Source organism: Schistocerca piceifrons, chromosome 2 (assembly GCF_021461385.2).
Source record: "Schistocerca piceifrons isolate TAMUIC-IGC-003096 chromosome 2, iqSchPice1.1, whole genome shotgun sequence".
NCBI classification, from domain to species: domain Eukaryota; kingdom Metazoa; phylum Arthropoda; class Insecta; order Orthoptera; family Acrididae; genus Schistocerca; species Schistocerca piceifrons.
Window position 1 is genome coordinate 1,014,160,303 of NC_060139.1, and position 22,835 is coordinate 1,014,183,137.

General features: G+C 43.9%; 1 protein-coding gene across 1 annotated transcript in view; it reads left to right on the top strand.

The window, feature by feature from the left end:
• Positions 1-2,276: 2,276 nt before the first annotated feature.
• Positions 2,277-22,835, top strand: part of LOC124776072 (trypsin-1-like) — a 67,326-nt gene continuing 46,767 nt past the window's right edge. Inside the window, exon 1 of the mRNA XM_047250915.1 lies at positions 2,277-2,356. Within this exon, the coding sequence (XP_047106871.1) occupies positions 2,277-2,356 (80 nt within the window). The remainder of the gene's footprint in view (positions 2,357-22,835) is intronic.

Consider the following 22,835-nt stretch of genomic DNA (forward strand, 5'->3'; position numbering starts at 1 on the left):
TAGTACCAGTAGTTCCTACTCCAAAAACGTTCGATATTTGCACCCATTCAACGTACCGTCCGTAAAATATGGACCAAAGTCTTTATTCCCCATGATGCCACACTAAACGTTAACGGACCAAGGACGTTGATGATCAACTGGTCGTAACCAGTGGGGATTGTCTACACTCAGAAAACGAATGTTAATGCTACCAAGGTATATGAATGAAGACGCATCAAAAAACAGAACCTCGGCAAAGGACATGGGGTTGTTGCATTTATTGACATTCCCATTCACAAAACGGTACCCGGTTATGGAAATCGGCTGCCATGAAGTTCTTGCTGCAGTGACACGTGGTATGGATGCTACTTATGACGACGCAGTATTGTGACAATAATAAATACGGACATACCGGAATCGTGGGGAAGCTTATTCGTAGGTTGTGATGCTCTGCCGCTAGTACAGATATTTCATTAGCTTCTCCTGTAACACATTTGTTTCGCTTCCTTTTGCCGGTCTGTACGCTGCCGTCAGACATAAAGGCGTTCACAACGTCGTAAAAGAATGAGCGAGAGCGAATTCTCTTTGGGAAACGCTCGGCATGCAAGGCAACAGAAGGTTCAACATTTCACCGGAAATCAGGATCATTTGAATTTTTTCTTCTGTGGTTGCAACATTCATCGCCCACTTGCAGGCTTATTCTCCAAACGATAGATAGGTGTGCAGGCAATAAACACTGCGCAGGTATTGTAATGTTTAGAGCCTCTATCTGTTTGTGTCTGCACGATACACGAGCTCGGGTTGCAGTTTACTGCCTGTTATGATACGTCGTAGTTAGCCACGTCCCCCGTTCGATATTTCGTAGGAATCAACGTTGCGAATGGAGTTTCCAATTAGAAGTTATGAAATACTGGCCTAGCCTACGCTGGCAGCATGGAGGTGTGGTCCCACTTACTATTGAACATTCAAGGACCACATACTAGAATGTCGTAAATACCACTGTGTACCCATTTTTATTCCTCCGATTACAGAGCAAAACGAAGAAAAAGCTTCAGGTAAAACTCATGTAGATTCTGCCGTAGAATCGTAATCTGCAATAAAAAGCGGGTGGGTGGGAGTGGATGGGGTTACTAAGCGCGGGGTGGGCTGGCAGCCCGAGTGTGGTATGATTGAACTTCCCCTTCAGAAGCAAGCAAACTGTAATTATAGCTTTTATTGATCCGATGTGTGGTTTTCGATATATTTCAATGTCTTCAGTTAAACACCCTGCATATAATATTATCAGCAGTGCTTTTTACGGGTAGAGAAAGTGCATACAGGGGGCTGTAGAGCCAGTTCTTCATTGTCGCGAATGCCTACTGGACTGAGTCATTATCTATGACGTTAAACCCAATAAATACAGAGTGAGGGCCGTAGTTGTTCCTGTGTGTGAGGGATGGGAGTGTATACCGCATGTTCTGATCTCTGATACATCTGTTTCTACTTTGAATAGAGCCATTAACTTACACTTCATACGTCCTAAATATTTAAGAACTAATTATACTCGATCATGTAATAACACTTCACCTGAAGGATTTTTATTTCGATGACAGAAAATAAGAGGAATATTTTACTGCTTATTGACTGAAGTTTGAAAACATGTGTAAACTGCTTTTGGACATTTATAGGAATCGTACAGAATGTTTGAACACTGTTGACTATTATTTGTTTCCTACACAACTTATACCATTGTTAAGTGATATTTTACAAAGATTTGACTATCTACCGCAATGTATGAGGGCTTTAAAAAAATGATCAAAGAGAAAAGATTATATCTCGATGTACTATTATTCCTTTTGGTGCTAAAAATAATAATATATGTATTAATCACACCTTGGTATGTTTTTTTACGTTATGGCAATGGGAAACTATTTGTGTTTAGAAATACCCAATTGGTCATGGAGACTGTGAGCATTGGCCAGTTCTTAATTCACATCTGATTTCTGACAGTTGTCGAAGAAGGAAGAAGCAGAGTAACTGTGTATGTGAGACAGACGGTACTCCTCTCGGCTGTTAGCTAAAGCATTACATAGATATGCACACTGGACAGCTTATCGAAACCGGCTCTCAATGTAGGTGTCACTGCATCTGTCTCTCTACACCCAGTGCTAGAGACAACTATAGCGACATTAGTGGTGACTGCAGTGGTGCCATCAATGTCTGTGGTAGCTGCATCAGCTATGTTAACAGTTAGTGATCGTTGTATTATCTATGTTAACAGTTAGTGATGGCTGCATCTGCTGTGTTAACAGTTAGTGATGGCAGTGGCGATAGCAGCGGTGGTAGAAGAGGCGGCAGCAGCGGCGGCTGGAGAATCACATGAGAACAGTAACTCGTGGTAAGTAGCAACAATTTTTCTTTCAACTGCTTCTTCTTAAGGAAGACGATGCCTCAGCCATAAAGACCGCTGAACGACAACACCGTCCGATCTGGGTCCTGCCCAAGTATCGATTGTATCGGTCCTGTGTTTGCCTCTGGGCTGTTGCTCGGTCACCAGTCAACGCCAGCCTCCAAGAGTGCGCGTAACCAGTGGCGGACTTGGATATAGCGATGAGCTTGGCAAGCAATGTGGGCAGTTAAGCGTCCTGCTTAACATGGGACTTGTGAGCTCAATGTTTGACCGAATGTAGCTGGAAAGCAGTGGCCTAACCTGTGCACTGCTATCGTCACCTTCATGCAAGTTCGAGTTGAAATGTCAGCGACTCAGTTATTGAAGGGAGCAAGTCTGCTCCATGAACTGTTGTGGACTCATATTGTGGACTATATGACGAGACATTTTGGGGCCAAAGCCGCTAGTTTGTATTTTGATATTGAGGTACGTTTAGTCGATTTTCTAGACGTACATTCACATCTTGTGGCTAACTTGAACTATAATTTGAATTTCTTGTCCACCCGCTACGTTTTGGGTTGCTTTAGCTGCCACTTTCTATCTAATCATCTGGTGAGTTATCCATCTGACGCATTACCTATTCGATGCTCCCCATCATAACTTATTTCGTTGCTGTCTTTTATTTATTAGAATAGTGTTTGTTTTCTGTGCTTCCAAAACAGCTTCAATCCATTGGCTTTTTGCGTTTTATTGGGATACCGTTTAATGGTTTCAGTGCTCGTCGAACTTGTTTTAAGAATCGGTGTTTTATACACTGAAGAGCCAAAGAAACAAGTTCACCTGACCCCGCGAGAACGCGGAAGAGCCGCAACACGGTGTGAGATGGACTCGACTAATGCCTGAAGTAGTGCTGGAGGGAATTGACTTCATGAATCCTGCAACGCTAATCCGTAAGAGTACGGGGGGCTGGAGATCTCTTCTGAACAGCACGTTGCAAGGCATCCCAGATATGCTCAATAATGTTCATGTCTTTTGAGTTTGGTGCCAGCGGAAGTGTTTAAACTAATAAGAGTGTTCCTGGAGCCACTCTGTGGTGATTCGCGACGTGCGAGGGGTCTCATTGACCTGCTATAATTGCGTAAGACCGACGTACTGCACAAAAGACATGAATGGATGCAGGTGGTCAGACACGATGGTTATGTGTGTGTCACCCGTTAGAGTCGTATCTACACGTGTCAGGGGTACCATATCACTCCAGCTCCATAATTCCCACGTCATTACAGAGCCTCCACCAGCTTGAACAGTCCCCTGCTGACATGCAGGGTCCATGGATTCATGAGGTTGTCTCCATACACATATACGTCCATCCACTCGATAGAATTTGAAACGAGACTCGTCCGACCAGGCAACATGTTTCCACTCATCGATAGTCCAATGTCGGTGTTGACGATACAAGGCGAGCTATAAAGCTTTGTGTCGTGCAGTCATCAAGGGTACACGAGTGGGCCTTCAGCTCCGAAAAGCCCATATCGATGGTGTTTCATTGAATGGATCGCATGCTGACACTTGTTGATTGCCCAGCAATGAAATCTGCCCACTCGTCTCGTATAGTGTACCTAAATGATGATGCGTTCTCGGAATACCATACAACAATTCAAGCAAACCATTAATAGTTTTTATGACAAAGAAGAAGTTTGACAATACTTTGAATTTACGATGGTGTCACAAGCGATGGGGGACATGCAAACAAATAAAGTCCTTTGCTGTGTACAAGGTCCATGTAAGCAATTTGTATGGATCACTATTACATACATATGTACAAACATTATCTCAAATTATTATGGTCATACTGTTCAGTAATATTTTGCAAATGATTCTTTCTTTTATTCCTTCAATTCGGCCTGTGTTGTATTCAAACCAACAGAAGCAACTACATACATAGGTATTCCATACATGCAATCGGCTTCCACGGATGTTGTACTTAGAGGGTCAATATTTGTAGATTGTGACACTGAATGAATACAGACTTTTATACACTGTTACAATTGACCCATATTTACACTATCCTCTTGCAAATAGTTTACCAAGTGATAGAATGTACCTCTAACTTACGGGTGCCAGTGACACAGTCTGTCCGCGACAGTCATTAAAACACCATATAGCTCATATACAGTCGCAACACTCGAGTGTTTTATGTAAATGTGTGTGTCTCCCGAAACTAATTCCAGCATTGTTTCGCCTTACATATCTATGACCGATACCTTCCATCCAAACATCCAACAGACGTGTGTGACAGGTTGTACTCAGTCGTCATCTGCTTCTCAGTGTTTTTCATCATGCTTCACAGGTAGACCCGCTCATATCACGTATACTGACTGACTGCACTCCAGTACCAACCCGTCGAGCGTTTTCAGTTTCAGTTACTACATCGAAGTTACTCCAAGATGCTAGGTCTACAATGTCGCATTTATATCAACTAGCTGGCAGATTATACGTATTGACAGATAATGGTATCCTGGTGGCTTTTAACTGAGGTTCGAGGTATTGAGAATGTTCCGACAGCTGCTGCAATGGCTGTGGTGACGATTGAGAACAGTCCAATAAATCAAGAAGATTGCCTGCGTGCTGCTGTGGTGGTGCAGACAATAGCAGGTCGAACATCTGTGTTTATTTGCTAGACAGTTTTCTTAGTATCACATCAAGGGAAAATGCTGCTGGAAAGTAAATAACGAAACGTAAGTATAAACACATTTATTTAGACATGAACAGCAATAGTAATAATAATATTAATAATAATAATAACTGGACAAATATTTTGTTTAAAGTGTGAAAGTCTTCTATTTTTTATTCTAGCTGGAGAGAGTGGCTGATCTCTTCTGCCGCTGCCAGTACTTCACGGTGGTCCTTTCACTGCAGTATACAGACCTCTAATGACAGGGCTCAAGCAATTAGATTATTCTAAAAAGAAGGGGAGAGGTGGGGACCTTGATTCCTATTGGTCCAGTGGTATCCTGCCTTTTTACACCCTCCCACTGGTGGAGGTCGGTGTGGAGAGTGTGACCTTTGAGTGTGCGAAACACAGTTGCCTCAAGTGAGAGGGCAAGGTTGGGAGTCCTCTGGGGGGAAGCAGGTGGGCGTGTAACCTTGGAGATGAAATGCCCAGTTGCCTCATTTGCATTGTGACATCGGGAATGAATACAAGATAAGGTCATTACTGTGCCAGTTGTCTCTTTGACACTCTACTTCAATTTTCAGGACTTGGTAGAAATGCAACTAAGCAAAATACGTGAGTCCCCATCAAAGTGAGTTCTGAAGGAATAACCATAGTTTTTGAGGTTTCTATGAAGTACTTTGAGCAGGCAGCCATTTAAATGCCGAGGTACTCATTCACACTAGGAAGATTTTTATCTCACAAAGGCAGTTCTTTGTTGAATCACTGACACATTAAAGAAAAGTAATTCCTTGTAAGTGCAGAGTGAGACCTAAGAACTAAATTTGTGCGAAATTACTTCGTTACTTACATAGCACACAGAAACTTGATTTCAGAACTAGCGACACTTGTGCACTTGCACTCTGGCATGCTTTCGCAATGTAGTTTATAGGGATATTCCTTTGTCGCAGCTACAGAACAATCTTGCTGAAGTCCTTTAAACAATTGCATGTGTGGAATGGCTCCCGTATGATGAAAAGAAATTTATTGCGTCTGCATTATCTTCTGTGTTAGTACATTTCTACATAGTTCGTGATCATCAGGTAATCGCTGTTCACAGTTACTGAATGCAAATCTTTGAATGCACATAGCCTTCTTCTACCAGGCTACTTGCAATAACACAAGATGAAATTTTCATTCCTGCTTTGTAGGTATGGGGAAAAGTCAGCTGTAAATGAACTGTAAAACCTTTAAGGCAGCGAACCGATAATGAGAAATGAGAAACTTTGTTATATTTGAGAGGAGCAACCTTTCGTTCATTCCAGCAATGGAGGATATATTTGCTGCGTTTTTAATCTTCTTTTTTAATTGTACTGAAACATACAAAGGTGAGATGGGGTTCTGTTAATTAGGTGAATATGCGCTCCCGTTACAACGTTGGACGACATCGCTCACGCAGAAGTGGAAACGTGAGATCTCTGACTTCGGTAACTCTTCGTCACAGACAATGTTACTGTAAAGAGAGATATACAGTTAAGAAGACACTCGGACAGCCGGCCGAAGTGGCCGTGCGGTTAAAGGCGCTGCAGTCTGGAACCGCAAGACCGCTACGGTCGCAGGTTCGAATCCTGCCTAGGGCATGGATGTTTGTGATGTCCTTAGGTTAGTTAGGTTTAACTAGGTCTAAGTTCTAGGGGACTAATGACCTCAGCAGTTGAGTCCCATAGTGCTCAGAGCCATTTGAACCATTTGAAGACACTCGGACACATAAGCAAATGCTGGTTGACATTTTGCAATAATTTATTTACTTATTACTGTACTAAAATATTTTAGAAAAATGCGATCAGTTAATCAGCGAAAAGGCAGTATGCTTATTACATTTTGAGATGATACACATAGAAACTACAAACTTTTCTTGCTGTACATAAAACTCCAGCTGTGTTACCGGGAACTAAAAAAGAAAGTAGACTCTAGTTACGTGAGAAAAACACAAATGACAAACTGCAGGCAGAATAAATTTTTTTTAGTTTTGTTCTCATTTATTAAATGGAACTGATTATTCCCAGTGCTGTATTAAATGTTAACAATGATTCTTTTTTTTTATTTCTCCTTCTTCACAACTGCTGTTCTGTGAACTCGAGATCAAGAGAACGCTGACCCGTTGTTCCAAATTACTTCCTGGTTCGCCCCTTTCTACTAGTTATCGATGCAGAATTAAGAGGATTGCTTTACTTGTCCTCGTTTCTTTGTAACGTGTTTGAGCGGGTTGTAAATTATGATATTCCAATTAGCAGCGAACGTAATAAATATCTTGATCACAGCAAAAGGGACTTAGAAAACTCAACGAAAGGATCATTGATGCTTTAAAAAAGCTGTACATTCCTCTAGCAAAAAGCGATGTAGTTAGCGTACTTTAAACGCTGTCGTAGAATACTCTGCAAAACTTAAGGACAAGGTACATAAAGTAACATAACACCTTAACAACTCTGTGTACATGAATGAAAGTGCAGCAGCATGTTACCAGAGGTCTCCCACTCATGCATAGAAAATCGGACGTCACAGGATGTGAGGTAAGGACGACTATAGCGTAAAATGGGGCTCGTTCCGGAACATCACGCAGTTGAAGAAACGGGAAATAAGAGCGTGTGTCAAGCAACGAACAGCTACGGTGCGCTGTGATGATGTTCTTTTTTACATAATGACCGGGAGACCACATCTGGATGTCTTCACACGGGAGAAAATCACCGGGAATTTGTAAGAAAAAAGGCGTGGTGTGAAACTGTAGTCCAAGAGTATTCATGTCCGCTCCTCGTAGCTGAGTGGTGAGCGCGACGGAATGTCTACCTAACGGCCCAGATTCGATTATCGGCTGGGTCGGAGATTTTCTCCGCTCAGGGACTGGGTGTTGTGTTGTGTTCTCCTTATCATCGTCATTTCATCCTCATCGACACGCAAGTCACCGAAGTGGCGTCAACTCGAAAGACTTGCACCAGGCGAACGGCCTACGTAACGGGAGGCCCTTGACACACGGCATTTCCATTTCACGTTAATGGGAAGCATTTCGAACCTAAGTCACTGCAGCCCGAAGGAGAGGAGGTGCAGCAGATGGTCGCTACATTGTGCAGCAAGCAAGGAAGAACTCACGGCAAACGGAGCGTCCAATTGAAACAATATTTAAACGACAGTAATGCACGCAGTCTCTCGAACAGCGACTCCATGGGACTGGTCTATTTACCCGGCAACCAGTACGTTGTGTTCCTTAGACATCAGCACATCGGCGGTGCCGTTCGCATTGTTGCCAAGAGTATTGCGACTGGACCAATGAGGAGTGAGGTCGAGTGCTCTTCTCGAGGACAGTAGATTCAGCCTGAGTGGTGCTTGTGGACTTTTCCTCATATGACGAGATATTGGTGCACGTATTGCACCCAGGAAAGTTGTGGAACATGACTGAGTAGGTGGCTCCAGTTATTAACGTGTAGTAATACATGATGTTGCATGGGCAAAATTAACTCGAAATCTTTGAACACATTATACTCACGGGTCAGTGTTATTTTATTGTGACACTGTACTTGATCCCGATGTGCGTATTTTCAGGGTTACATTCACTCCTGATTTCATTTTTATGTGTGATGCTGCTTGATTGCATCGAACTGAGCAGGTGGAGTAATTCTTGGAACGTGAGAATATTCGGTGAATGGCCTGGCTTTCCTGTGCCCCCGACTTAAATCCCATCGAGCACGTGTGGAAAGCGTTCTGGAGACGTTTCGCAGCATGTTCACATCCATCAACAACTGCCGAGCGGTTGTCAATCCTGCTGATGCTAGAAAGCAGCACCCTACCACAAGAACTCCTTACCAATCTTATGGCCAGCATGGGAGCACACCGAGCACGCCGCAGAGACTGTAGAACAAGTACTGCCGTCCCTGGTCAGTCTTCTGACTGCTTTGATGCGGTCCCCAACGAGCTCCTCTCCTGTGCCAATCTTTTCATCTCAGAGCAGCACTTGCAACTTACATTCTGAGTTATTTCCTGGATGTATTCTAGTCTCTGTCTTCCTGAACAGTTTGTACCCTGTACAGCTCTGTATAATACCACGGAATTTATTCCCTGATGTCTTAAGAGATCTCCTATCATACTTTCTCTTAGCCTTGTCAGTGTTTTCCACACATTACTTTCCTCTCCGATTCTGGATAGAACGTCTTCATTTCTTACCTTATCAGTCCGCCTAATTTTCAACATTCGTCTGTACATCTTCGTTCTTGGTCTTCCACTAATATTATTCCCCATAGGCTCTTGTCCATGTAGTATTTTACCCGTCTCTCCCTATAGCGTACCGCTATTTTCTTCAAAATTTCGAATATCTTGCACCATATGACACTGTCGAACGTTGTTTCCAGGTCGACATATCCTGTGAACGTGTCTTGATTTTTCCTTAGTCTTGCTTCGATTATCAACTGCAAAGTCAGAATTTCCTCTCTGAAGCCTTTACCTTTTCTAAAGCCAGATCGATCGTCATCTAACACATCCTCAAGTTTATTTTCCATTCTTCTGTTGCCAGCAACTTATGGTTAACAACTTTCAACCCGACTGCACTTGTCAGCTCTTGCAATCTTCGCAAGTGTGTGGATGATATTTTACCGAAAGTCAGATGGTATGTCATCAGACACATACCTTCTATACACCAGTTTGAATAGCCCTTTTGCCAGCCGTTGTGGCCGAGTGGTTCTAGGCGTCTCAGTCCAGAGCCGCGCAGGTCGCAGGTTCGAATCCTGACTCGGGCATTGATGTGTGTGATTTCCTTAGGTTAGTCAAGTTTAAGTTGTTCTAAGTCTAGGGGACTGATGAGCTCAGATGTTAAGTCCCATAGTGCTCAGAGCCATTTTGAATAGCCGTTTTGCTGTCGCTTCCCCCCAACGACTTTAGAACTTCCGATGGGATGTTATCCATCCCACCTTATCTGATCTTAAGTCCTCCAAAGCTCTTTTAAATTCTGATTCCAATGTTGGATCCCCTGTCACTCCTATATAGACTTCTGTTCCTCCTTCTATCACGTCATCAGACAAGTCTTTCCCCTCACACGGCCTCCATTGTACTCTTTCCACCCACCCGCTCTTTCCTCTGCATCTAAGAGTGGATTTCCCATTGCACACTTAATGTTACTACCCTTGCTTTTAATGTCACCGAATGTTGTTTTCACTTTTCTTTACAGTCATTTCTTTTTCGATTTCTTCATATTCTTCATGCAGCCAGTTGGTCGTAGTTTCACTGAAATTCTTATTTATTTCATTTCTGTGCGACTTGTATGTCTGTAATCCGGAATTTCCCTGAACGTTTTTGTACTTCTTTCTTTCATCGCTCAACTGAAATATTTCTTCTGTTTCACATGGTTTCTTCGCTGTTACCTTCTTTGCACCTACCTTTTTGTTTGCAACTGCTGTGATGGCCCTTTTTAGACATATCCTTTCCTCTTCAACTGTACTGCCCACTGAGCTATTCCTTATTGTTGTATCTATAGCCTTAGAGAACTTCAAGCATGTCTCGTCATTTTTTGGTACTCCCGTATTCCACTCTTTTGCGTTTTGATTCTTCCTGACTGATCTGTTAAAATTCAGCCTACTCTTCATGACTGCTACATTGTGATCTGAGTCTATATCTGCTTATGATTTACTATCTAGTATCTCATTTCGGAATGAATGTCTGACCGTGATTTAATGTAACTGAAATCTCGTATCACCCGGCCTTTTCCAAGTATACCTCCTCGTCTTGTGATTCCTGAACAGTGTATTCGCTATTACTAGCTGAAATTTATTACAAAACTCCATTAGTCTTTCTCTTATCTTATTCCATGTCCCAAGCCCATATTGTCCTGTAACCTTTTCTTCTACTCCTTCCCCTGCAACTGCATTCCAGTCTCCCATGACTATCAGATTTTCATTTCAATTTACGTACTGAATTACCCGTTCAAAATCTTCATGTATTTTCCCTGTCTTCATTTTCACATTGCGACGTCGATATATATACATAAACTATCGTTGTCGGTGTTGGTTTGCTGTGGATTCTGATGAGAACAACCCTATCACATTTCACGGTAACATGCCCTCTGCCCTACCTTCCGCTCATAACGACTCGAACTCTCGTTGTATCATCATCAGCTGCTGTTGATGTTACCCTATACTCATCGGACCAGAAATCCTTGTCTCCTTTCCCTTTTACTTCATTGACTCCACCTATATATACACTGAGCCTTTGCATCTCCCTTTTCAGATTTTCTAGCTTCCCTACCACGTTCAGGTTTCTGTCATTCCGTCCCCCAACTCGTAGATCTTATCCTTTCGTTGGTCATTCAATCTTTTTCTTTTAATCATTTCCCTCTTGGCATTCCCCTTCAGAAATCCGAATGGGGGACTGTTCCGGAGTCTTTTGCCAACGGAGAGATCATCATGACACTTTTTTAATTGCGGACCATGTGTCCTTAATGCAGTGGTTTCCATTGCCTTCTCCATCCTGATGCCTTTGGTCGTTGCTGATCCTTGCGCCTAATGCGATAGGTATAACCTTCTTAAGAATGGCACTAAGTGCCCGAAACCGGCAAATTTCTGTTATGGAACTCGTTTCTTATTATTTTGTTATAGGAGGAAGACCACACCTCAGTGCTGCAAGTGTTCTCGAAAGCGGGTATCAAAGCTCTCAAACCACGACTATGGGGCAATGGAAGACTGTCATTTGGTCGGATGAGTAGTGCTTCACATCGCTTCCAATTACTGACCGAGTTTACATTCAAAGAGCGAAACAGGGCGTGGGTTGGGTGATGATTTGGGTAGCTACGTAGTGGTACTCTATGGGTCCCGTACTTATACTGCATGACCATATTACTGCCAAGGATTATGTGCCCATTTTAGGTGATCAAGTGCAGCTCATTGTACAATGTTTGTTCCTCAGTTTAAAATGTCAAATGCATGTGAATTCCTAAGGGACCAACACACACACCCATGCCCGAGGAAGGACTCGAACCTCCGGCGGGAGGGACCGCGCAGTCCATGACATGGTGCCTCAAACCAGGCGGTCACTCTGCGCGGCTTGTTCCACAGTGATGATTTTATGTTCCACGCTGACTGGGCCCCTGTTCACACAGCTCGCATTTCTAGGGCTGATTTTTGAGCACGAGGATAATCTGTAGCACCTCCCCTAGTCATCACATTTATCACACCACACCTTTGGAGAGATGAATGTCTGATCGCCATCCACCTCCATCATAGTTTTCTGGACTTTCCACTATTTTGCAGGAAGAATAGTATGAGATTCACTTGAAAACCATACAGGGCCTGTATTTATCCATTTAGAAGCGACTGGAGGCATATTTGAATGCCAACGATTTTCCTACACCATATTAGGCATGGTAATGTATTGTGTTTGTGGGTTTTACATATTTTTGTCTTCTCCAGCATGTCGCAATAGTCTTCTAATTTTCTTCCATGTAAAATATCGCCTCATAAGAATGTAACTTCTTTTGATGAAGCAACGTTCTGTATTGTTTGTGATTTGTTTTATTATTAATGTTCCCAGGATGTAGGAACGACGGAAAGCACAACCATAAAAGCCATGTATGTACAAGAGAATATTAAACGGAATCAATTTACTAGGTGTCTGTTTATAGAACCGGTAATGTTTTTGGCTACAAAAAATGTGTGCTAAACATTGTACGGTAGCTAGATGTAGTGTAAATTGCTATAAATAAATTTTCGCTGGAATGTGTACAGCTTCTCATATCGAGCCACGTATGAACGAATGCATTAATACAGGGTGTTTCATAAAGAATATATGTATTACAAAGTATTATTTTGTAGAAACTATTGATCGCTGTGCCTCGGCTCGGCTATTGAAAAAACGAATACATAGTCTAGTTTATATTAATAGCCGCTAGATGTCAGTTTTCATTTTTACTTGGTAACCGTCATATGTTTGAAATGGCTACTCCACAGCAGAAATCTCTCGAGTTTGCGAAGTGCAATTCCGTGATTACAGTGTAAAGACTTTTCAGGTTGAGGTACCAAACTGATCCTCCGAATGGGTGGAACATTTGCAGATGGTATCGACAGTTTCTATATACAGGACGTGTATGTAAAGGAAAGAGTCCTGGCCGCTCTAGTGTTCCTGAAGAATATGTTGCACGAATTCAAACTGCTTTCCAACGTAGAGCTTCAAAATCAACTCGTCGAGCCAGTCGGAAGCTACAACTGCCTTTGGCGTGTTTTGAGACGACGGTTGGTTATGAAGCAGCACAAGTTACAGCTGTTACAAGCTCTGCGTCCTGATGATAAGCGCAAACATGTGGCATTTTGTAACGAGATTTTCGATGCTATTGACAATGATGATGATGTTTGGTATGTGGGGCGCTCAAGTGCACGGTAATCATCGCCCGTACATAGTCCCAATTCTTACACAGTCCATTTTATCCACAATCCAATCTCGACGCTGTCACAAATGATGAAGATGATGATGATGAAATGATAAGGACAACACGAACACCCAGTCCCCGACTATTGATAATGATAACACTTTCGCACAGCGTATCGTGTTCCGTAATGAAGCGACTTTCCATGTTAGTGGTCAGGTAAACAAACACAATGTTAGAATTTGGGACCTACAGAACCCACATGCAGCAATTGAACATGTACGAGATTCGTCCAAAATCATGCACTATCCCGATCATCTGTTTACAGCCCATTCTTCTTTGATGCAAACACAGTCAACGGTCAGCATTATATCACTGTGTTACAAAACAGGTTGTTTCCGAGGCTGCACGAAGACCATTTTTCAACAAGACGGGGCACCCCCTCACTGGAGTCGCTGAGTGCGTGAATATCTGAATGAAACTCTACCTAACCGTTGGATTGGTCGTCAAGGAGCTGCTGACTCAGCACGTCTCAGCTGAGCTCCACGGTCACCGGAGTTTACACTATCTGACTTCTTCCTGTGAGGTTTCGTTAAAAACAACATTTATGTACTATCACTCCCACAGAACCTGGAAGAGTTAAAGAACCGGATTCGTACTGCCACTGCAGTGACGAAGGACATGCTTGCCCGAGTACGGGAGGAATCTGAGTATCGATGTCATATTGTTCTTGTCCCTCTTGGAGGGCATATTGAACATCAGTAATCTGAACTTGAGAGGTTCATGAATGTGTGTATGAAGTTCCATATTCGTATGTCTTAAAGTTTAATAAATATATGCGTCCGAAATACGTATATTCTTTTTGAAACACCCTGTATACACGCTGATAAGTTTCGGAACACATTTTTTCATGGATTGTTTTCCGCTATATACACTCCTGGAAATGGAAAAAAGAACACATTGACACCGGTGTGTCAGACCAACCATACTTGCTCCGGACACTGCGAGAGGGCTGTACAAGCAATGATCACACGCACGGCACAGCGGACACACCAGGAACCGCGGTGTTGGCCGTCGAATGGCGCTAGCTGCGCAGCATTTGTGCACCGCCGCCGCCAGTGTCAGCCAGTTTGCCGTGGCATACGGAGCTCCATCGCAGTCTTTAATACTGGTAGCATGCCGCGAAAGCGTGGACGTGAACCGTATGTGCAGTTGACGGACTTTGAGCGAGGGCGTATAGTGGGCATGCGGGAGGCCGGGTGGACGCACCGCCGAATTGCTCAACACGTGGGGCGTGAGGTCTCCACAGTACATCGATGTTGTCGCCAGTGGTCGGCGGAAGGTGCACGTGCCCGTCGACTTGGGACCGGACCGCAGCGACGCACGGATGCACGCCAAGACCGTAGGATCCTACGCAGTGCCGTAGGGGACCGCACCGCCACTTCCCAGCAAATTAGCGACACTGTTGCTCCTGGGGTATCGGCGAGGACCATTCGCAACCGTCTCCATGAAGCTGGGCTACGGTCCCGCACACCGTTAGGCCGTCTTCCGCTCACGCCCCAACATCGTGCAGCCCGCCTCCAGTGGTGTCGCGACAGGCGTGAATGGAGGGACGAATGGAGACGTGTCGTCTTCAGCGATGAGAGTCGCTTCTGCCTTGCTGCCAATGATGGTCGTATGCGTGTTTGGCGCCGTGCAGGTGAGTGCCACAATCAGGACTGCATACGACCGAGGCACACAGGGCCAACACCCGGCATCATGGTGTGGGGAGCGATCTCCTACACTGGCCGTACACCACTGGTGATCGTCGAGGGGACACTGAATAGTGCACGGTACATCCAAACCGTCATCGAACCCATCGTTCTACCATTCCTAGACCGGCAAGGGAACTTGCTGTTCCAACAGGACAATGCACGTCCGCATGTATCCCGTGCCACCCAACGTGCTCTAGAAGGTGTAAGTCAACTACCCTGGCCAACAAGATCTCTGGATCTGTCCCCCATTGAGCATGTTTGGGACTGGATGAAGCGTCGTCTCACGCGGTCTGCACGTCCAGCACGAACGCTGGTCCAACTGAGGCGCCAGGTGGAAATGGCATGGCAAGCCGTTCCACAGGACTACATCCAGCATCTCTACGATCGTCTCCATTGGAGAATAGCAGCCTGCATTGCTGCGAAAGGTGGATATACACTGTACTAGTGCCGACATTGTGCATGCTCTGTTGCCTATGTCTATGTGCCTGTGGTTCTGTCAGTGTGATCATGTGATGTATCTGACCCCAGGAATGTGTCAATAAAGTTTCCCCTTCCTGGGACAATGAATTCACGGTGTTCTTATTTCAATTTCCAGGAGTGTAGCTATAGTTTGTCTCTTTAATTAACAATAACGTATAAATACTCAGTATCTTCCGTTTTCTGTCTTACTTCCGGTTTAATTTCGGCTTTATCTAATACAGATAATAAATGCGTTTGGTGTATTTTGCGACAGGACAAGTTGTTTCCATTATTTCCCGTCCGTCCATTTCAAATGGTTCAAAAGGCTCTGAGCACTATGGGACATCAGGTCATCAGTCCCCTAGAACTTAGAACTACTTAAACCTAACTAACCTAAGGACATGACATACATCCATGCCCAAGGCAGGATTCGTACCTGCGACCGCAGCGGTCGTGCGGTTCCAGACTGAAGTGCCTAGAACCGTTCGGCCACACGGACCTGCGTACGTCCATTTGTGAAGGAACCACTATAGTCCGACAAAATTTATTTATATTTTCTTTCTTTTTTTGTTTTCTTCTCAGATCACAGATAATTGCAATTGTGTAGGTTTTGTGTTTCTTTCTATGTAAGTATTGTAACTGCCATATATGGACTTGTTGTTCCTTATTTTCTGCGGTTGTGCGTTTGTACATATATCAACGTGTTTCTACTTGCATAGAATATTTATGAATGTAAAATTGTAAGAATTGTAATATGTTGTGTGAGAGAAATGCTTTGACATGTAATCGGTAGGTCACTATTGGCAGCGGTAAGAATGGAGTCTCTGTAATCGAGTGAGAAAAGAAGAAGCTGATTATTGTGGCACTAAGCAAGGGAACGACCATTTTATATCATGCGGACACATCACCGTGATTGTTTAGGAAGGAGTGTTTTCATCAAAATGGCTCTGAGCACTATGGGACTCAACTTCTGAGGTCATCAGTCCCCTAGAACTTAGAACTACTTAAACCTAACTATCCTAATGTTCAAATGGCTCTGAGCACTATGGGACTCAACTGCTGTGGTCATAAGCCCCCTAGAACTTAGAACTACTTAAACCTAACTAACCTAAGGGCATCACACACATCCATACCCGAGGCAGGATTCGCACCTGCGACCATAGTGGTGGCGCGGTTCCGGACTGTAGCGCCTAGAACCGCTCGGCCACTCCGGCCAGCAGTGTTTTAATCTATGGTTGTTTTATGTGCCAGTAGTAGTTGGACCTGAACTACCACGTTGACGATACTGTCACTGTCAGGAAACATTCGGGCCATTGCAGTTACGGAAAACTCCGCTTTCTTTTGTGTTGTGAAATGACTCATCCTGATTCATCACAGAGTACGAGTGTGAGTCTTCCAACGCCAGAAGGGATCGGCAAACAGATTTGCTTTCGCGGAAATACAAAACACTGTAGGGATGTCAAAAACCGAACAGTTATAACCGATACTGTTATTTTAATTCTGAGTAACAGGTATTTTTCGTTATTTGCTTGATGTCTGTTGTAAGAGGAGATTTTTTTACTAATAAGGGGTAGAAAAACCTAAATATCAGATAGCCATGGCACCAGTGCTATAATTTTTAGTTTTTATATAAATCTGTTTTAGTAAACGAGGAATTTCCACTGCTATGAAATAGTGCGTTATTATAGACAACGGGAAAATCGATCACTGATATTTGAATAACAACGCATACAGAAATGAGCAACAAACACATGGCATGAGAATTGGTACAGCATTCTTGAGACAATACTGTACCTTTTAGCATGTGGTGTTGTCTGTTGGACGGTACACGTGTACATGCAATGAGTGGGACTTCCCCTACTGGTCTATATGGTACTTTCTCACATTGCCGTCGAGCATTAGTTGTATTACGCGCATGGCACCATCCATGGTCTGGGAGTGTTTTACGAAGTGCATTATCAATAACAGTTGCTTTAGGTGATTAAGAAAGGGAGGAGCAACGACAAACCCGTGTCATCGTATAACAAGAAAACTAAAAACTCAACAGTTCATTCATAGATTTCAATGGAAATAGAATGTAGCTGAATCTTGCTTGAGTGTACATAATATGCCTCTATCAGTTTGTTGCCTTTGAAACCGGACGAATTAAACGAAAAATAGTTCTCCAACCTTAGTTTCCTCTTTTTAGAGCGTAGAATGATTGTAGATTACATGATTTTTGAGCAGACTTTCAAAATATTAGTAAGAGTGGGAGGATAATGGTGAATTTTAGCAATAAAAATAACATATCACTTTTCGAGTGAATTAGCGAACGGTGGACGGACTAAGTTTTCTTCTCTTAACGTATTTAATATAATATTTTAATCTATGTATCCTCAAAATGAGGTAACAAATTTTTTAGTCGTCATCGATTTTTACGTTTATTACAAGAAACAGTAGAAATAAAAACTGAAAATGAGTTCTTTCAGAAACCAGTTATTTTGAGCATTTTTATCACTCGAGTTAAACTGGCATTGAAAAAAAAAAGATACAACCGAAAGCCGGTTGTTTCAGCTATAACCGCCATCCCTAGAACACCCACGTAGGCTACCAGCCCTGTAACTCACCCCTTGAGCTGTCTAAGTTCTTGTTTAGTTAAGCCAGTTTACACGAGCGATTTTCTGGTCAAAACTGCCTACTCGCAGTGCAAGCGCCTTTCGTATAAGCGTCTAAATCAGCAGCGAATTACGACGCAGGTATGTCAGTTACGAAAATAATCTATTGATGTTGCCGAGTGCGTAGTTTCAAAGCGGTCAATATTGTTGTGCAATATTTTCGAAGGCACAATAATATTGCACGTACAGCGGTGAGAGTGAGAGATTGAGAAATAATACTGCAGCCGGCCGAAGTGGCCGTGCGGTTAAAGGCGCTGCAGTCTGGAACCGCAAGACCGCTACGGTCGCAGGTTCGAATCCTGCCTCGGGCATGGCTGTTTGTGATGTCCTTAGGTTAGTAGGGTTTAACTAGTTCTAAGTTCTAGGGGACTAATGACCTCAGCAGTTGAGTCCCATAGTGCTCAGAGCCATTTTTGAATAATACTGCGCATATCAAATGTTTTTAAAAAACTTTGCGCTACCTGGAAGTAGTGTGCCGTCTGTGGGCAATATTAACAATGTGCTTGCCAGTCTCTCGCGTACTACGGACTCTGTCTTTCTGTTCGCTGCTCATGATGAGAATTACAACTGAAGTGCGTCGACATATATAGATTAATGCAGATTTAAAAAATTAATTAATATAATGTTATGAAATAATGTATTTATAGTTATTTTAGTCAGTGTGTATGTGTGTGTGTGTATGTATATATATACAACTGCTACCCAAATATTACACTTAGGGCAAGTATTATCCCATCAAACTATTCCGTAACTAGAATGATGAGCTAGAACAATGTGACCACCGACATACTATCGATAAAAACCCATCCAGGCGACAGCAGCGTTACCTGGCGTGAAATGTTTGTTAATCAGATACGCGCACAGTGCATGTAATATCAGCGAGATTGCTGTCCGTGAGTGGAATCGGGAAGGCGCGAGGGCAGATCATGAGGCACAGAAGCTCGGCACGAGCATTTCGGAAACTGAACGACTTGTCGGATTTTCCAGGAATGCTGTGGTGAGTGTCTTCAACATGTGACTAAACTAAGGTGATACCGCGTCCCGAGGTCATGGGGGCCACCCCTCATTGCAGATGTTGGCTCTCAAGGCTGGACAGACTGCTAAAACAGGACATGCGGCGAAGTGTGGCGGAACTAACGTCAGACTTTACTGCTATTTCCAGTAGAAGTGTGTCTGGACACATAGTGCACCGTACACTCATAACAATGGACCTCCGCAGCCGACGACTCTTGCATGTGACAATGTTTACAGCGCGACATCATCAACTACGACTGAAGGGTGGACGTGACCATTGACACTGGACGTTGGTGCAGTGTCAGGGTGTTCACTGGTCTGATGAATCCCGATATCTTCTTCGTCATGCCGACGGAAGGGCGCGAATCCATGGTCTTCCAGAACAGTTCCTTGACTCCTGCACTTCAGAGCGGAGACAAGCAGGCATGGGCTCCATTATGCTCTGGGGAACATTCACGAGAGCATCCATGCGTCCAAAGGAGCTGGTACAAGGCCAAGGACTGTCGTACATTGGTTGCAGATCATGCTCCCCCCGTCGTGACTCTTATTTCGTGACGGTGGTTGCAGTTTTCAACAAGATAATGCGCCATGGCACAAGGCCAGGTGTGTGATGGAGTGGTTCGAGGAATACAGTGGCGAGTTCGAATTGATGTGCTGGCTCCCAGCTCACCAGATCCCCTTTCCTGAAAAAAAGGGCTTTAAATAATCCGACAGACAGACAATAATGGGATTCCGTAAGGTTTCCGTTTTTACTAAGGCACGGACCCTAAAAACAGTAATCAACCAAGTACCGCAACAGAAAATGAAAAAGAAATCCCCTGCCTGCATGCCATTCAGAGGAACATTTCCTGTAAGATAACGAACACTTTCAGATGGAACAACATGAACATTGCCTTCACAACACACAACAAACTATAACACACATTAAGATACAATATAAACAAACAGACAGATACGCGTCAGACATTTATGAAGTAGCATGTAGTACATACAAAGCTCTATATGCAGGCCAAACTGGGAAAGTCTTCCAGATACGATACAATAAACATAGAAAACTAATCGCGTTTGTGATTAATGTAGTGTACGTTTAAAAGGTATACTTGTGATAATGGCAGCATGCTGCTGAATTACGTCGTGCTAATTATGTTAAGTAAATGCTAGTAGAAATGTGAGCGAAGCTTTAGAAATTATTTCATAAATATAAACTTCAGTCGTCAAATTTTAGCTCGGGTTATAAAACGTATTCCAAACTTACTGGAAAATGAAGTTGCTATTCCTGGATATACACCAGTTGGATACATGAACAGAAACACTGTGCATTTCGATTATCTTCTTCTTCCTTTATTCCTAGGCTAACGTGTTTCCTTTATTAGCCCTCAGGCTACCCCGGGTTACCACTCCACATTTTCTTGGAAGGTCAATGTTTCTTGTAGCTGCTGGAAATTTATTTCTTACGATTTTCACAATTTTCCTGTCGTCCATGTGTTCGTCCTAGTCACGCTTTCTCTTCTGTACCCATTCATTAATGGAGTCCACTTCACATCTTTTCTAATGCTTTTACTTCTCTCTCTATCTCTAAGTGTCTTCTCTGTAATCCTGTCAAGTGGGGTAGCCGTTCCGTCCGAGGCGCCTTGTCCCGGTTCGTGCGGCTCCCTCCCGTCGGAGATTCGAGTCCTCCCTCGGGCATGGGTGTAAGTGTTGTCCTTAGCGTAAGTTAGTTTAAGTTAGATTAAGTGGTGTGTAAGCCTAGGGACTGATGACCTCAGCAGTTTGATCCCATAGTCCTTACCACAAATTTCCAATTTCTGTAATCCTTTGCAGAATTTTCAGCTCCTTGGCTTGCAAAATGGCTTTTCATGTTGCCGGTCTTGTCTCAGCTGTGTATGTCGTACTGAGCTCACTACGGTTTTTTATATTCTTGACGTTGCATCTTTTCTTTACGCTTGTTTTTAACAATTTTATCACTTTAACACGCTGCCACATTGTTTGGTTTTTCTACTTGTTCTTTAAATTCCTTTTCGACATTTACATTTCTGGAGAGTTCCGTATCAAGATATTTAATTGCCATTATCCTTTGAACAATTTTTCCATTCACTTCCAGTTTGCATTTAATGGTTATACAGATTTCAGTATACATATGATTTTTTGGGTGACCGTATGTAAGTTTTGGCTGCCACGTTAAGTATACGTAAAGCCGCTGAGGTTAACTTTGCTGTTTGGCAGCAGAACTATGTTGTCAGCATAACAATTATTTTAATTTCTTCGTTCCCCATTCTGTACCACTACCACCCAATACCTTCTCTATCACCTCTTCCATAACTATAGTGAAATACAACTATTAACTGTTATGGAGCTAGTTAATCTGAAACCAATTTTCGCCTAGATGTAGTTGGAATATATATCTTTGATTGTTTTTATGCAGTTGCAAGGAATCCCCCTATTGCAGAGATATATCAAAACCACATTTCAAGAGGATTCCGTTATTTTAATGGCGGTAATTCAGCTGCTTATGAGATTGTATCAAATAATGAATTAATATCTCGCTGCCTCGTTATCACAGTTACGATCACGCATAGATTATACACTCCTGGAAATGGAAAATTGACACCGGTGTGTCAGACCCACCATACTTGCTCCGGACACTGCGAGAGGGCTGTACAAGCAATGATCACACGCACGGCACAGCGGACACACCAGGAACCGCGGTGTTGGCCGTCGAATGGCGCTAGCTATGCAGCATTTGTGCACCGCCGCCGCCAGTGTCAGCCAGTTTGCCGTGGCATACGGAGCTCCATCGCAGTCTTTAACACTGGTAGCATGCCGCGACAGCGTGGACGTGAACCGTATGTGCAGTTGACGGACTTTGAGCGAGGGCGTATAGTGGGCATGCGGGAGGCCGGGTGGACGTACCGCCGAATTGCTCAACACGTGGGGCGTGAGGTCTCCACAGTACATCGATGTTGTCGCCAGTGGTCGGCGGAAGGTGCACGTGCCCGTCGACCTGGGACCGGACCGCAGCGACGCACGGATGCACGCCAAGACCGTAGGACCCTACGCAGTGCCGTAGGGTACCGCACCGCCACTTCCCAGCAAATTAGGGACACTGTTGCTCCTGGGGTATCGGCGAGGACCATTCGAATCCGTCTCCATGAAGCTGGGCTACGGTCCCGCACACCGTTAGGCCGTCTTCCGCTCACGCCCCAACATCGTGCAGCCCGCCTCCAGTGGTGTCGCGACAGGCGTGAATGGAGGGACGAATGGAGACGTGTCGTCTTCAGCGATGAGAGTCGCTTCTGCCTTGGTGCCAATGATGGTCGTATGCGTGTTTGGCGCCGTGCAGGTGAGTGCCACAATCAGGACTGCATACGACCGAGGCACACACGGCCAACACCCGGCATCATGGTGTGGGGAGCGATCTCCTACACTGGCCGTACACCACTGGTGATCGTCGAGGGGACACTGAATAGTGCACGGTACATCCAAACCGTCATCGAACCCATCGTTCTACCATTCCTAGACCGGCAAGGGAACTTGCTGTTCCAACAGGACAATGCACGTCCGCATG